At 38.3% G+C, this 18,338-nt stretch overlaps 1 protein-coding gene and 1 long non-coding RNA gene across 6 annotated transcripts in view; both read right to left on the reverse strand.

Moving 5' to 3' along the window:
- The window catches only part of LOC132160119 (uncharacterized), a 124,091-nt gene that overhangs the window by 20,681 nt on the left and 85,072 nt on the right, over positions 1 to 18,338 (reverse strand). For 4 of the 5 annotated variants that reach the window (XR_009437957.1, XR_009437956.1, XR_009437954.1 and 1 more), the window contains one exon: positions 14,634 to 14,844. This is a non-coding gene — a long non-coding RNA (uncharacterized LOC132160119). Of the gene's footprint in view, positions 1 to 9,136; positions 9,238 to 14,633; positions 14,845 to 18,338 lie in introns of all 5 variants that reach the window. The other variant, XR_009437955.1, reaches the window with a different exon arrangement.
- sox2 (SRY-box transcription factor 2) lies at positions 9,552 to 11,596 on the reverse strand. The gene has a single exon (XM_059569833.1). The coding sequence runs from the start codon at positions 11,339 to 11,341 to the stop codon at positions 10,394 to 10,396; it is 948 nt and encodes a 315-aa protein (XP_059425816.1). The 5' UTR covers positions 11,342 to 11,596; the 3' UTR covers positions 9,552 to 10,393.

Raw genomic sequence — 18,338 nt, forward strand, 5'->3', positions numbered from 1 at the left:
TGTTTCTTTACAAAGTGACATCAGCATGAGCAATCCAGCGTTTTGTTTTGTTTTCTTTCATTTTCGCAGGTTTGTGTGTAATGTTTTCATCTAAGTTAGTGAAACTTTTCAAAGACTTTTGTTTTTGGTACATTGTTGACTTGTAAATGTACCTTAAGTCTATCCCTGACAGCCTCATTTTCATTTACGTTAAACTAAATATGGCGTCTAACCTGAATAAGTTCTACTGGAAAAACTCTACACCTTTTCATAAAGCCGCCAAAAGTGGTTTTTAAATTGAACATCATGTTAAATTGCATTACATTACGCTGTGGCAAAACCTAAACATCAAAATTTATTGAAATTAAAGTCTACTGTTTAACACATTCTTAAAACAGTTTTTAAGTATTTTTTATATTGGTGGCTAATTCGAATTAGGATTAGGACATTAATTCGGACAGTTTCATTTGTACATCTGTCCCACTGGCGGTTAGGTTATGGGGTTGGGGTTAAGGGAGGAACTTCATTCTTAAGTTTTTATAAATAACGTTAATAAAACTTTTTTAAAAACAACAACATACATTTCTGTACTAACTCATGCGAAATTGCCCCTACACTGAGGTTTCCCAACATTGTTCCTGAGTCAATGAAGTTTGTGCGGTCGTACACATATTCACCGGCTCTTCTCCAGACCGCTCCAACTTTTAATAAGGTTTTAATGACCACTTCTAAAATGCAGCCCAATGCTGAAGAGACGCTCTCTCCACCCGCCCCCTCTCAAAGCCGCAAATCTGTCAGGCCCAGCTAAATTCTCACCCAGGTTGTCAACCGTGCTTCTCCAAGACAGGGTCACGGGGTTAAAATCGATTTCACAGGCCACCTGGAGAGCCTAGGCCGCAAACTGACTCAAAAAATTTATATCAGTCTTAGAATTGCCTACCACCCAGGGTTAGGTTGAGCTAGCGCTCCCCCAAAACGTCCCAGGCTCAACAGAAGTTGGCACAGGCAGAGGCTGGGGTTGTTGACCCTGCAAGCTGACCTCTTCAAACTTCAACTGAATTGTTCTGGCAGTTTCCACGGTGACAGGCCACTCCAAGCTTATCCTGCTTAGGCTGAAAAGGGGTGCAAACTTTACTATAATCTGCCAAGCCATGATACAAAAGAGAGTAAAAAACATCAATGATTTAAAACACTGTATTCATTTGAAACAAATCATGGGACACAACACAAGTCAGGTTTTTTGTACCTCACTCATTTTATTATTTTCAAAACTTGGTAAATCACCCACCAAAAAAAATTGGGCTATTCAGGTCATATTTCAGCTGTCACAATCAGCTTTATTTCTTCTCCCAGCTTGAGAATTTTTATTTGCACATGCACTTTTAATGAGAACTGAGACGTGAGATTACGATAAGCGTTTGTACATTTCCTGTTTCATGGAATCTTAACCCATACATGGGCATTCATTAACCCTGTGACAAAGCCTTCATTAATGTCTCGCCTCTTAAGCCGTACATGGGTCTCATGAAATGGACCATGAATTAATCTAATCTACAGTTGAACTGATTCCATGTTAAGAGGAAGCCACGCAAAATACACAATTATTGATCCTGCATTTGAGAGTCTACGTGTCATTTCACATATCTAGCTGACCAAACAGGAATCATTATCTGAAAGAAGGATGATGTGATATGATATAGTAAAACTGTAAAGCTCAAGCTTTCATTACGCATTAATCCTTTGAATTATGAACTTCATAATGTGTTGGCAGGTGCAATTTCAAAAGCTGCTAATCTGTGTCATGTCATGTTCGGTTTCTGTTCAGAAAGCAATAGAACATAAATGACTCTGACACATACATCAATACAAAGATTTCTGCAATCTTGATTTACCTGGCATTTGTGGTTTGTCCTCTTATATCAGACAGATAAACACTGAATGACAAGCAAGTGCACACAAAATTGATCTTGCTATATATATATATATATATATATATATATATATATATATATATATATACATACATATATTAAACTTTTATTTATTTTTCACAAATATTTCGGTATCACTTTGGTAAAGCTTTTATATATAAGCCATTATAAAAAATAATGTTTAATGCATTAATTATATGCACCTTATAATGCATTGTATGCTCTCATGAATAATTATGACTACAGTTATGATCAATTATAATACTTGCCTATTCACTATTACACCTTTAGAAGTATAATGCATCAAAACAAATGAAAAACAAACCTTCAAATATTATAATGTATTTTAACTTTGGTTACAGTTATTTATGAGAAACTATAATGCAATATAATGTGCATTAAGAATATCTCCATAACTCATTATACATAAATGCTTTTAGTAAGTTCTATACAGAGAAGATAAGTTTCACTGAAAAAAAATGGTATCCCGGAAATGGTAACATCTAAGTTAACTGATTTCATGCAAGTCAAATTATAATATAGCTGAATCAAAACTGTATGGGATAGGTGACAAATTCGGGCTACCGCTTGCAATGTTAGTAATAAAAAAAGTGTTAACTTATACTGTGTAATTAATTATGATATAGATATGAAGAGTAATTGTTGGATTATATCAATAAGCAAGCTACTTAATATGTAGTTATTTCTGAAAAAACCTTGTAATTGCACATTGTTATACTTATTGATAAAGTAATTAATTAGATATACATGAACTGAGTGTAACATGCAAAGCGCTACCAATAAATCAATCGCAAATAAAGTAATAATTCAGGCTTTGTTGGGATACAATTGGCCAGAGGGAACCCAGCACTTGGGTTGTTGGCACATAATGCCATAACTGCCCACCAACTGCTGCGTGTTTTAATGGGACTCGCTGTGTTTCTTATGTTAATTGGGCGGGCTGAGCGCAAAGACAGTGAAATCTCATCCTGCGACTATTGGCTTTTCAGAGGGAGATGTCATTTGGCTGAGCTCTGATCTCCTCGATAGCGAGATAGGCACCTGATTCAAATGCTTTGCCTGTTCTCTCTAGTCACTCGATCGGCGTGTGAACTCTCTTATTTACAATCAAATGGCCTGACCGGGCAGCACACACTTTAGCATCTCATCTCCCGTGTTACTCCATGCGAGCAACAACACCCGCTTTTAACTCACACCACGCGTTTGATCACGCCACCTTATTGGTTGGATTTCTATGTGATAACCAATGTGGGAAATTTGGTCAAGAATCTCGTTTAATTGTATTCATTCTGTACTAGAGGACAGAGTCTTATTTAGATAGATGAAATATAGTTATGACGTGTTGCTAATTTGTTTTGTTGTCAGTAAGTTCTTCGGCAATACTTTGAAATGCATGTCATGCGAAAATTACTTAAATACACGTGTTTTCTGATGACTACTGATATCATTCCTAATTGACAAGTTATGTTGATGTATTTGGGGGGAGAGAGAGAGAAAAGGTTAAAATTAAAACAAAAACAGTGAAGCAATTTTGATTTAAGATATATTTGAATCACTTATTGAACCACATACAACATTACAACGCATCACATTCCAAAAAAAATAAAAATAAAATCTTGAAAATATATTTTAAAACCGCATTTGTAAATAATTGTCAGGTCTTCCGTTCATGTGAATTCAATGTTTCTTATGTTGCCTGATGGTTACACCACTTGACATTTTTTACTGTCATTATAATCACATTTGTTTTAGAACATCGTTTAAACCTCTTTTAACAATGCATTTATCATTTTATAATCTCGGACAACCTTAATGATATGTAGTATTCTGTGTTCCAGGCAACTCTGATCACGTGCTTTAGTTTTATGACGTGCGAAACGAACGAAATTATGCGCTAAAAAATAATATGCGTAATTTGGAAGTGTTTTATGGTCGCAGTGATTTTGTTTGCTTCAAACGTGTGTCCTGTTTAAAGCTCTACATTCCGTCACTCACAGAGAACTCTCGAGCTCTTTGAGTCTGAATGAAAGAAGAAAAAACCTTTCTTTTCCAGTAGGGACTCTGACGAGAGCACAGGGGCCATTCAAAGATTTAGACCCACTAACCACACTTGAGAATTAGAGTCATGCAAGATAGGTATGGGATGATCTAAAATGCGAAGCGTCGATTTATTTTTTATAGGTCTGCATTAGCATCATATAGACCTAGACACATTTGAAAACTGTGGCTCATTGTGTGCTATGCATAGCCTATTAAGATTTAAACTAACAACCAATAAAAACGGGGTGGGAAATAATAAGAATTCACTTAAGTCCAAAACCTCCTTTTTCATTCCTACTTAACTTTATTTCAAATTAAACAGTGGGATCACTATCAAATAGTTAATTCTATCGGCACTTAAATATAGTTTAATTATGTGTTTTAATGACTTCACGTTAAAACGATTCGAATCGAATATGAAGCTTATTCGATTTAGCGGCTCGAATAAAAAGTGAAAGTCTTGGGAGTCCACGGCATGTGGATACCTTTAGGGCAGGAAGAGCCACAGAGATGTGAACATTTTGAGAAAAGTAGTTGTCAACAAGCCCACGCTTTCCATTCAGATGACACGGGGGTGACCAGAGAAACATAATGGGCCGGTTGAGGGGCCCATTCAACGTCCAGACAAACCCTTTCTTCCGAAAGTACACATACGTCTGGTTGATCCAAAAACTGAGAAGAGAAACGAGCTCGGGGAATATTCCCAAAACATTTCCTTTCCTTCTCTAATCCATTTATTTCGTCACTTCACTTCAGATCCCCCATATCTTCAGCTTCTTAGAAATTCTGTCAAAATCGAGGCTAACTTAGTAAACAAATACCAGATTTAAATAGTATAACTGACGATGAATATGATATTTTTAAGTAGGATGACCCAGTTGCTTTTAGTGTCATTAATCAACATATATGCTATGTACAAGTGAAGCTTGAAATCGGCGGAATGAGGAGAACAATGCTCTGCTGTTTGTGAGGGTCAGCTAATGACAACCTCCCAACAGCCCCCAAACCTAATGCTGGGAAACCAGCAAAAAAACGGATTTCACATGCTGAAGACAAAACTGCGTCATAGATAGACGCATTCACCTGATGGCATTTCCTAGGAAATGGGAAGCACAACGAATATATTTTAAATATGTTATTGTGTTTGATGAGGACTTAATAAAAACTTAGAGAAAGATTTGCGGCGCTTAAAGATCCCCATATCATTTACATTCAAACAGTGCATTTAAATTTGAAGTCAAACTTTATTATCGATTTGGAAATCTTTCCAAAACCTTACCCATAACCAGAAGTAATTTCCTTTTTTTTTAATTTAGCGTGTTGTATGCTTTCGCTCCGAATGTAAACAACAAGAGTAGCTATAAATCGTGTAAATGTTTTAAATCCGAACGAACGAAAAAGCGAATTTAGAATCTTATTGCTTATGCGGTTTTAATAAGACACGCATAAACGAGTCAAAATTGGTATAATTGCTCATTTATTTCAATATATTTTGAACAAACACTTTCCTCCCATCTTAAAAAGAGTGCAGTGTATAAAACCCCCCATCCCCCGTCTATCTCAGTCTATGAGAGTCAGTGGTGCATTAAAAGCGCACTGGATCCGCATTGCTGTGACTGATCTGCTGAATAAAAGCAGAGATTGTTCCTCGCATGGGATGAAATACTCGCACCTCAGCTTTGCATATGGTCAAACTTGTTGCTCCGCATAATGATACAGAAACACTGTGTTGCAGACTGACAGATGTGAGCAGCTTGAATAGATTGATCTGTATTGTCCGATCCGTTACAGGCGATTAGAAAAGAGAAAGCGCACACAAATTAGCGAATTATAACAGCTCCGAATTGTTACATTTAATGTTTGTTGAGTTTCGCATATAGGGGACCAAGAGAATTACAAATAAGAACAGGTACCCAAATCCAAGCTTCATTGAGACAGATCATATAAAAACGTTTTAAAACTCTATTTCTAAAAAGCTGGCTTGCTTTATTCTTTATATCTGTAGGATCCAATCCAGAGTTATTAATAAAGTGATGATGGTTTACACTGATGTCTAGAAAAAAGACCAATTAACCACGGTTATTCTGCCATTAATCATGCTCAAATTTGGAACAAAACAAATAGAGTATGTTTGAAAAGCCATGAAAATAATTTTCCAGGTTTGATAAATGCAGCAAAGCAAAGCAGCTGATGTATAAACAAGCACCAGACAATATTAAAAAAGCACATAATTGCATGGAAACAATAAAAAAGGTGTGTGCACATTACTAATATCTTTGTACAGTATGTTATGGGATAAAGAGTATTTTTCATGAACATTATTGAGAGAAAGCAAGTCTTACATTTGCAAACAAGAAGGATCTTATAAAAAAGTAACTTTGCACAACAAAGACTCTGACAAGAAGAAGAAGAAAACCCCTGGCACGCGTGAATCTGATGACAAGCAGTTGTCAAAATTTGGTTGAACTGGAATTGAGTGCCAAAACCTTCCATGGGATAGTGGGTGGAATTATGACAGACAGTACAGTGATATTAAACAAGAGATTTATTTGAATCCCTTCGATTCCAAAAGCATTCCTAAACTATAGAAACGCGCGCACACAAACAATAGCTATATGAAATACAAAAAAAATAGTTATAAAAAAAAGACTCCAGAAAATAAATGACACAGATGAAAAGCGAGGTAGCCTTTTGTCAGGCTCGGTTCGGACCGGCCGAGGCGCGAGACTGATGTGGTGCTGGCTGACAGTGTGTGGTCTTATTGAAACCCCCATCCCCCTGTTTCCCTGCACCTGCACTGGATCATTCACCCAATGAGAGACATCTCTGACAGTTCTCAATTCAGCCCATCTCACAATGCTCGGTCCCCCTCCATCACTGGCCCCCTCCCGCAAAAACCGCAACAAGAAACAACTTATTACTTTCTCCAAATAGTTAGCGCCTTTCTCCACCCACTTACTATCAGCGCAAGCAGACAGCAAATCACAAACACACAGTCGAAGTAGTTCATATTTTACATTCGATTCTTTAAAGAATTAAAATAACGTTAAACGCCATTAATGCTTAACTTTAATAATTATTTGCGAACATGATGGCCTCATAAAGTAGGCTATTAATGACAACTTTTATGAAAATTAGATGATGTTACATTTTAATAAAAACAATAAATGTTTAATAAGCTTATATGATAATACAACATAACGGCGACCAATAGATACAATACTATAACCACATTTATATTTTTTATTGTTATAGTTATTAGTAGGCAGTAGTCGTTGTTTGTGAGCTGAATTCTCTGACTGTTTCCATTGGTCACATATCTATAATCCTCAATGTTATAATGAAATCGGCACGTTTTAAGACTTGTTTTGCAGAGCCAAATTATTTTGACTTGCATTTTGAAGAATGAGATAGTTTGACGCTCTTTGAGGCCTAAATGGAAAAACTCTTTCTAGGTATAAAAAAAAAAAAAAAAAAAAAAAACAAAAGTCCATGTTACTGTCATTCGAGATGAAATCCTAAACGAGTTCGGATTTGAGCCATAAGCTCAGGCTAAAGAACTCGTTTTATTCAGTTTCTTGTGGAAAGGTTTCTAGTTTGGAGTAAAGTGCTCCAGCGCTCACCACCTGTTGCTCCACAGATATCTGCTGCTCTACAACATCACTTTCCGTCGGTCAGGCCATTCCACATATATATATAGCTATACCCATAAACGTGCAATTCAACAAAAACACTTTCCATGACTTTCTCATTCTAACCAAAACAAGGTTTTTGTGCCGATTCTTTATATAGGCTAGGCAATCCACACACAAGGCAGCTAAAACAAGTCTTTTCACAAGAGAGCTCAACATGCTTAAAATCTGATGATTTCGGTAATGTCATTAATAATTCGAGTCATTCGATGTTTTATATTAGATATCAACATAAGTTAATAACATCCCTCCCCCCAACACGCAAACTTTTTACAAAACCGCGTTATTCAGTGCATATGTCTAACAACCAAAGTCTATGATCCATTTTTTGGTAAATCAGCAGGCCTATTTTTCAGATGTCACTCTTAGGAAAATGACTAAATATCGGCAGATTGTGGTTCTCCAATAGCACAATCCTTCTGGTGTGAAATAGCTGTTTTGGGGGGTTACACAGTAACTCTTTTTTTTTTTGTTGTTGTTTTTTTTTTGAAAGTCCAGGTGTAAAGAACCTCAAACCTCAACCGAACGAACATTTCAGCAAACGCGTTCTTTAGATAGCCTACTGAACTGGAGATGCGTGTTCAGTGCACTCACATGGTCATTACAACCCATCCCTGCGCTTGTATAAATACTGGATTGAAGCAGTGCTCCCTGACCCGTCGAGAGTCCGGCAGGGACACGTTAGTCGGAATGAGCCCTCGTCAAATATTCATTTAGCGCTTAATGTGAGCCCTTCTCCCCCGAGACCCGCTGTAATAGATGCCTCTGCGCCTTGGCAAGAAACAGCTCTAATCTACCACCACAGAGCAGCAGAACATCCCAACACACTTCAGATCTTCAACTCCACACATCCATTCCATAATCTTATCTTCAGTTTGATTTCCAGCGGCTGACAAACAGCAGCAGCATGTTCCTGTGCCCCACGGCTCTAACTGTGTCCAGCACTCAGACAGTATGTTAATACACTCGTGTTCATGGAAACGCAAAGCATGTGGGCCTGTGAAGTGCAGAACGCTTAATATTTTACTCTTATTAAATAAGAAATGTTGTTTTTCATTCTGCATGTCCAAATGTAATTTTGAGCGACTCGAGTGACTGATTTTTTTTTTTTTAATTAAAAAAGGAATAAACAATCAATATGAATCTAATATATGTTAACATTTGAGAATATATTTAAAAAAATCCAGTAGCTATTACAAAATTATAAACCATACCTAATATCTTGCGTATTATTTACAGGCTAAAATATAACGAGGTAAATGTTATTTATTATTTTATAATAATACGCTTGTTAGTTGCTATTAAACTACAAATTTAAAACAGCTACTCTCTCTCTCTCTCTATATATATATTTTTAAATGGATCGTCATCTTAAAAAAAAATCTGCGCGCGCGATAAATAAATAAGTAACAGAATGTGCAATAAATTCTTGCACTTATATAAGAATATCTAAGGAGAAGTGGAAGTGACTACCTTGACGTGCGTCTTCGTTTCATTTGGGCCGTTTTATCTCCCCAAGCAGAGCAGAGATTTACAGGCAAGAAACTTACACGCTGTGGCTGTCCTCGTTTCCACTAAAAAATAGAAACGGCGTTAACTTAATGCTTATTAAATTAAATGAACATCTGACATTTCATTTGTTTGAATCAAACACACTGTCATAATGCAGTTCTGCACAATATACTTACTTTAGGAGAGCAGCGCCCATGTTTTGTGTGTCACCTTATTCAGACAAATGAATGCAATAATGCACTGTTTATGTCAAATCTGTGCTAAAACTGTGTTTGAGTTAGAGATTGTGAATGCATATTAAACCGTCTAAAGAAAACCAAACATCAGATTCACATAACAGCCCAAAATGTAAAAACAAAATCAAAACCAGAAACAATTTCAAATATCCAAATTTCAAAAATTTATTCATTTCAAACTGCATATTGGAAAAAAACTCAGATTGTAATTGTTATAATGATGTTATTAGTTAAAATATATACATGGAGCGTTGGCAACTGCGTACAGGCCACATTTTACAGCTACGAAAAATTAAGGTTTCTCAAATAAGAACTCAAAATATCACAGAAAATGTACAGAAAATTTACAAACCATGAGAAAATAAAGAACACAAACTTCATATACCTAACAGATGATGAGTGGGACCGAAAAGAATCAAATCAAATAGCCTAACCTGCGAGAGTGCCTCGGTTTGTTCTCTCATTTAAAAACTTAATAATAATAATAGCCTACTACTATAATAATACAAATAATAATAACGGTTTATTACTATGCACCTTCATTTTTTTTTGTATCCCTTTCTTTCAATTCAGCGTTTGCAGAGGAATTTTAAAGCATATACTGAAGTAAACATCAGTTGTGCCATCATTTTGCCTTTTATAAAAAAATGTGACTTCCTTGCTGTTGACAAACATTACATCTGGTTGTTATTATGCGTCTTTGATAAATACTGTACAAACGGCGATTGCGATAATAAAACATTTGATTCACTCTCCCCCGTTTCAGCTTTCCAAATCTCATACACCTTCTGGAATAATAAAAAAGAACAGAACAGAACAGAAAAGAAAAAGAACAACAGAACGAAAAACTGTGTGGAGTTCCTACCGTTCCATTTTTAAATAGAAAGCAAAAGTTTGTGTTCTTTCCTTGAGCTCTATACAACTTTTCCCTCCCCAAAGTGTTCTGTACAAAAATAGTCCAAAGGAGAGTAGAAAAGTTCATTTACATATGTGATAAGGGGATGGTGCCGTTGATCGTCGTGCCGGGCACAGGTGCGCTCTGGTAGTGTTGGGACATGTGGAGTCTGCTCTGCGCGCTCTGATCCTGCACCTCCGCGCCAGGCAGGTACATACTGATCATGTCCCGCAGGTCCCCCGTTTGACACTGTCCGGCCCGGCCGTGAGAGGACGACGTGACCACCGGCGGACTCGAGCTGGACTCGGACTTGACCACCGAGCCCATGGAGCCCAGCGTCATTCCCGGCGTGCTTTGCTGCGAATAGGACATGCTGTAGGTTGGTGATCCGTTCATGTAGGTCTGCGAGTTGGTCATGGAGTTGTACTGGAGCGCGCTCATGTCGTAGCGGTGCATGGGCTGCATCTGCGCCGTGTTGTGCGCGTTCAGTCCCGGGTGCTGCGGGTAACCCAGCTGCTCCTGCATCATGCCGTAGCCTCCGTTGGTCCAGCCGTTCATGTGGGCATAACTGTCCATCCTCTGGTTGACCCCAGCGCCCAAACCGGCCCCTACACCCACACCGGCGCCCATGCCGTTGCCGCCCGGCGCCAGAAGCCCGCCCGGCAGGGTGTACTTGTCCTTCTTCATGAGGGTCTTGGTTTTCCTCCGGGGTCTGTATTTGTAATCCGGGTGTTCCTTCATGTGGAGAGCCCGAAGGCGCTTGGCTTCGTCGATGAACGGCCGCTTCTCGCTCTCGGACAGAAGTTTCCACTCGGCCCCGAGGCGCTTGCTTATTTCCGAATTGTGCATTTTGGGGTTCTCCTGTGCCATTTTCCTCCTCTGACCCCGCGACCACACCATGAAGGCGTTCATGGGTCTCTTGACCCGGTCCGGGCTGTTTTTCTGGTTGTTTCCCGAAGAGTTGGTGTTCCCCGTGCCCCCCGTGTTCGGCTGGGACACCGGGGGTTTCAGCTCGGTTTCCATCATGTTATACATTTATAGCGATTTCGTGAAAGTCTTCCCCGCCAGAAGTAAACAGAAAAATACGCCAAAAGTCCAAAGTGGAGGCTGGCGAAGTTACCTTAGCAGTTGTGGGAACTTTGCTGAGGAGGTACGCGCTCTCAGGTCCTGTTGAGCCCACAAACTTCTTTTCTTAGTCTTGAAGAATCAACACAAACTCGCTTTCCCTCCTCGCCTGAGCCCTTGTCAACTCCTGATACTTTTTGAACAAGTTAATAGACAACCATTCATAGAGCGACTGTCAGCGAATATAAATGGGTTTGTCGCTGACCAATCAGAGCGCGCCTGCTCCCTCAGCCAAGACTGAGTGTCTCTTGGATTTGCATAAAGGGGCGGGGTTACGGGCGGTCAGCAGTGCAGCGCGAGCCACAGGCAGCGCTTCTCCACCAATGAACACTGTATGTGTGTTAGCAGAGCAGGAACTTACTGAAGTGAGAATATTTCTCTCAAACGACTGTCTAATCAAACTCGAGCCTATGACAAGGACATGTGATTCTAACATTCGAAAATCGAACACTGGATACATTCGAGCGTTCTGCTTTTGCTGTAAGCCTATATTAAGATTTTGGATTAGTCACTTTTTAAAAAAAAAAGTTGAATTCTAATTTAACTGGAGTGTTAAAATATCGAAAATAAAATTAAAACACATTTTTCAGTAGCCTAACAGTTCATGTCTTATAGCATTGCAAGCTTCTGTTTCAATATTTCTCGTTAAATGAAACGTTTAGACCTACGGAAGTGTGTTGAATACAAATGTAGACTACAATTAGGCAATATTTCTTTCTGTTATTAAAGTTATTCATTTCGCATATGTTAACACATTTAATAAACAATGGCTCGTATGCGTATGCGTACTACAACTTATTTTTAAACAGTATTATTTGATTTCTTATTTCTAGAAGCAATATCCAGACTGTGTGGCAGGATTTCTCTGTTTATGAACTATACACTTCAGCCGGCTCAAGCTGAATGTGAATTAGAGAATAGAGCCCCGTCAATCATCCCAAATAGGTAGTTTTGTTTCGGCTCTTGTCATTACATCACAGTGAACAAAAGCACCACAAAAGCTGACTACACTGACCATCTGAGATCTGAGGATTTGTGTTATTAGTATTCACTTCATGAAGACTGACAGGGGAGAGGATTTATTCAGCACGGCCTCCTTCAGAATAACAGCCTTATAATCACGCAATCTGATGAAATATCCAATTGTTAAAAACAAACAGGCTGTTTTATAATAAAACACGCGGTGCCATTTTGGCGAGCAGATCTTTTCCTAAAGAGTTAGGATTTAAAGTTGATCATTCTTCTGCAGAAGTTGACAATAAAGCGACAAGACGAAAGAAGTGGAACTAATATAGCCTACAAACAGGCTTAACGTCAGGAAAAACACGTCGGATCATTTTTTTTTCTACAATGCACTAAAGCAGATCTAATTATGTTTCAACAGCGTCCTCTTGTGGTGATATTCACATAAGAAAAGCCCGACGACTGCTGCTTTAAAAGATCTCCCTCCACATTTAGGCAGGACCGCTTTATAGGCTGCATTTGTTTTATAGCTATATAAAACAAAATTATAAAGTGTTATAAATTGTTAGCATAGCCTATACAAAAATAATTATAAAAAGCAAACACCAAATAAGATATAAAGCTATTGCTTATTTAAAATATTTATTCTATTTTTCAAGGATGGATGTCTGCATAAACAAATAGTGATTTTAAAGTTAAGTATGAAGCGCAGGCTAACAGCGCGCGGATTTGAGCACGAGGGCACTGCAGCACGCGCTATTCTAATGCAGCTCTAAACTGCTCTCTCTCTCTCTCTATCTGCATTTGAGTGCCTTAATCTGCTTATGGAAATGTGTAGAACAGCGGGGAATCTCTAACGTCCCAGAGAGGATCCTGCTTCGGCGAAATTGTTAATTGTCGCAGTTCTAAATAATAGTTAGCAGCTTGTGAAAATGAAGAAGAAAAGAAAAAACTCAAAATAGATTTTAATGAACACACTTGACTGGTTTTAATGACTGGTGTTTTAGAAATAAAGAATTGTAAAGAATTGCCTGACAACTGAAAATTAATAAACATTAAAAAAAAGAAATAATAAAGGATGACAAATAACAAAACAAACGGCTTAGTAAAATTAATCGCAACATTATGAGCACCCTAAGGCTGTTTGAAACCGTACAAAAATCGTCTGTAGGCCTATGCTTTTTTCGAAATTGCTCCATAATAATACATATCTAAATTAAAGCATAATAAAAAATTAACAAATAAACTAAAATAACTACAAATGTTTCATTCGTTAGTGCTTTTATGTTTGCGTTCGATATCTCACAGCAAATTCAATGCACGCCGGCAAATGCACAGAAACGAACACAACAATTGCTTAAAACATTCTTTGAAAGAGAGAGTTAGAATTATTCAAGCATTAAGCTCTAAAATTAGGAGCTACAAATTAGTAGGAATAAGAGAGGGAGAGCGAGAAACAGACACAGGAGAGAGAGAGACAGAGAGAGAGAGAGAGAGAGAGACAGAGAGAGAGAGAGAGACAGAGAGAGAGAGAGAGAGTTTTCTCCACTAGGAGCCGCGCTGACTGCAGATCAAAATATGACAAATAACACTGCTTAATATATCAACATGATAACGGTATCCAATTCATATAGGTTGCTTATAATATTTCAGAAACAACGGCCAGCAAAATCATCAAAATGAAACATTAAAACAAAACAAAAAAAGAAATAGCTACATAAAAAGTTTGACCTTATTTGAAATCTGGCATGCCAGTTTATCACAATCATCTTTAGAATTAACTTAAGAATTTACTTAAAATAAAAATCCAATGTCTCAGTTTTGCAGATAACAAGACCCCATTTTGTGTGTTAATTTTACTTTATAATTTTACTATTATAACATACGTTTTAAAGATTGAAAGCAATTAAAAACACTTGAAAATCAAACGTTTGCCCCCCCTCCCCACCCCCAAAGTTTTCCAGACAGCCGCGAAGTGTCAACAAGTAGACATCTACTGTACACACATATGTAGGCTATATATATATATATATATATATATATATATATATATATATATATATATATATATAGCTTAAATAGCCTATATATAGTGCAGCTTCATAAAAATGCATATTAATCAACCACCTATATTTTAAATAACAAACATACAACTCTCTTTTTTAAATCTATAGTTAATATCCTGTCCCAGCAGACAGACACGCACAGACGCCGAGCATCACACAGCAGAATTACTTACACTCAGTTTGACTGACACATCCAGAGTTCCGTCTGCCTCCCGGGAGGTTCCTCACATGCGCGCCCGGCGAGACGGCGCTCTTCCCGGCTGCGCTCTCCTCCGGCGGCCGCACTCATGATCCATCAGCGTCCACTCGCTCCATGTGCCCGCTCAGAGTGCTCGCTGCGCGGCTGCTCCCACCCGTCTCAGTCCCTCTACAGCTCCACGCCATCTGAAAAGGGGCCGATTGAAAAAGAAGAAGAATACATCAAGAACAACAAAAGTCACTTATAGCAAGTCTACAAAACCCCCCACCAAACATAATGAGAAAGGAGAAAGCTTTATATCTTTTTTCACTGCGCATTCGGAGATAATTTGAAGCCATTGTTTCTGGCACAGATGGCTCTTTTTAATACAATAACACTGTGAGCTCCACCAACAATAAAAAATCTAAAGCCTTCTCCTGAATAACAGTTTTTGTTCGCTCTTGTAAAGGGCCAACAAAAGCAGTCGTGAGGTAATGGGCTGGCTTTTTTCAAACGCAAAGAATGGCTATTTGATAAAGATTTTACTTCAGAAAATACACTAGCATGGCATGTACAGCCGGGAGCATTCAGTGCTCCCATAAATGTATCACAACAACAGCAACAAGAAACCACTCTACAAAATACATTTGAATAAATATATAATAGCAATCATTGTTGTTGTTGTTATCATTATTATATCCTCTTCAAAATCAAGTCATGATATAATATAATGACAGTTGTAAAAACAATGACATAATCCATCAGTTCAGAAATGTACTGTATTTATTAAATTCTAATTACTGTTTTTCTACTTGGAGAAAGTCCACTTGATTTTTATGTCGTGACAAATTTCACAACATTTTCCACTATTTATCAGTACAGTTTGCATGTGCATAAATGCATTGCAATTGTCATGTCTGATTAACAAGCTTGGAAATATCTAACAACAGAAGCTTAAATTGAAAATGCTGCTTTGAAGCAAGGATCCCGGTCTGATTCGGTGTCGGTTTCACACTTGGGCTCTGGTTGGGTCGGCGCTCTTATGGGTTTTGACAGGGCACTGGGGTAGAAAGAAACAGGGGGAAGACAAAAGGCCTCCACGGGAAAAATTGTTGGTTGGCGGCTGTGTGTTTGTATACCTTTCTATAGGAATTATGGGCCGCCTCGTCCTCCCTATTCCTCCGTAGTGACAGTAATCCACTGCAGTGACTGTGAAGGCTTTGTCTACTCATACAACACGGTTCAGTGTTAATCTCTGCGGTGCTGCTACAAAAGAAAAGCAATAATGACTTCAATCAAAATACTACCCTGACTAATGAGCTTTCAAAGGTGCGGGCAAATAGAACAGATCACCTGTATATTGATAGTCAAACATCTATCGGTTTTAATGATTTGTCAAAATGAAATAATTTTACAGGAAAAAAAGAACCTCCTTTATTATTGCTAATAGGATTAACAGATTGCTTTGCTGATCTTAATGCTACAATCAGAGTCAGTTGATGGGCTGATGCTTCAACAACCATTTAAACGATGACAAAACAAATGGCGGAAATGACAGAACTGTAGTCGGATCGGCTGAAGAGTTCACTTCTGCGTAGCAATTCGTCGAATACTAATGTGTTTCAGATGGAGTCGGCCTGCATCGCTGATATATGAATGAATGGCCGTTCATTTCCATATGCATGAGGGTGTGCTCTCGCTGCTATTTTGTGCGCATTATGGTTACACAAGGCCAGCTTAATGGGAGGATGACACTTTAGACCCCTGTGCTCTTCCTTTTGGGCCCCGCTGAATCTGTAATCAAGGGGAAGCGTTTCAGGGTTGGAGACCTGTCAGTCACAGCCTGACTGAACCTCTGTGTGAACTTCTTCAAGGGCTGAATGAACAGAGCTCCAGTGGGACCAGACGACTAGACACTCCCCATGTGTTATTAATGTGCCATAATAGCATTTATGTTATTAAATTAGCCCAGTGCCGTGGCCATGTTACCTAAATTGCTTAATCTGAAAAGAAAACTGGAGTGGACTGCATTGTTCTCATGTTCACATAATGTCACTGAGGCATAAAGGTGATCATATAAATTAATTCGTAAGGTTGTCTATATGTACAAATGTCCAGGTTCCATGTCACCACAAAATCACATTATTATTTTTTTTGCGTTATTTATTTATTTACACATGCACACATTCATACAAGCATACATACCAACTAAAAAACAAAATGAACAAATACTACTATGATGCATAATTACTATATTTTATAGTACTACCTATAAATAATCTACAATACTTTATTTATTGTTTGTGACAAAAATTTAAATATGACATTTGAGAAATTGGAAAGTAGTGTATAACTGCATCTATGCATATTAATTTGTTATACTGATCATAACTCAATCAGGACATAAACCTTCATCTTTCTGAATAAAACGCCAAGACATTCATTGGTTCTAATTCATGTCGGATGAATTAGGACCAAAGTTTCCACGCTTTCGTGGTGACAGCACTCTTCCAAATTAGTAAGCTGAAACTTGTCATGCTTAACTAAAGGCTTGTAATGTTTTGTGTGGGATGTTTTTACATTCATATGACAGAAAATATATGTCAGTCGCTGAGATGATCACTTCTCCGTGTGTCTGCCGCATAGACTAAACATCCTGAAAACAGTTTTAACAGCGGGCGAACACAGGATCAAAACCATCACAGCCACTTCCAGGACCAAGTGATGAAAGCCTTGAGATTCATATACGGTTAAGAGGAAATGCAGGCGTAGTTATCTGCAGTGTTACATCATAGACTGTGGATGTGCTTCCGGCTACCAGTATAGAGAAACTCTTTTGAGCCATAAGTTCTTCTTCAGTTGATTACACGTGTGTATGAATAAAAAATCTATAACGCCTTTATTAAGGAAGATCTCAAAGGTCCGATTCACAACACTACTGCAAAGACGTTTCCAAAGCAGTGAAGAGCAGGTCTGTGTGTGCATATTAATTTTCTAGGTATTCTGAGGACCCCGGGGTCTTCTTGCTTTTGAAATGTTTAATTAAATGACTTTGCCTCATCATCAGGAACATGAAACGAAAGTTTGCCCAACCTCCAGAACAACACAAAAGACATTATTTGAAATCACCACCTACAGCAAATAAGGTGCAGAGAACATATGGCTTATATTTACCCATCTTGTCTCGCTCCAGTTGAATTCAATTAAAAGGCGTCTGACTTGGAAATATAGAGGGCTGTGACACTAAGCTGACACACTCTGGTGCCTTAAAATACACTGGATGTACCAACCAATTCAATCCAGTATTGATTAGGTCACTGACACACAACCAAAGACTCCCTTGAGTGGCATCAACAACCCAGTGTCAGTAGCAGTTTGTGATATTTGAATAGCCGTTCATTGTCTTTAACACAACAAATGCAGCACCATCAAGGTGTGAACAACTAACCCAATGGAAGCCAATGAAACTTGCTGTAGGGACGCTATGGTGTTCTGGATGGCTGCCAGGGCATTGCTATATGGTTGCTAGGATGATCTCGGTAGTTGTTAGGGCATTTTCAGGGTCTTCTGTGAGGTTGCTAGTTGGTTGCATAATGGTCTACATCACAAAGAGCATCATCAAGGTGTGAACAACCAACCAAATTTGTTGTAATGGTGCTAGGATGTTCTGGATGGCTGCCATGGAGTTGCATTTTGGTTG

This window comes from Carassius carassius, chromosome 16, assembly GCF_963082965.1.
Source record: "Carassius carassius chromosome 16, fCarCar2.1, whole genome shotgun sequence".
NCBI lineage: Eukaryota > Metazoa > Chordata > Actinopteri > Cypriniformes > Cyprinidae > Carassius > Carassius carassius.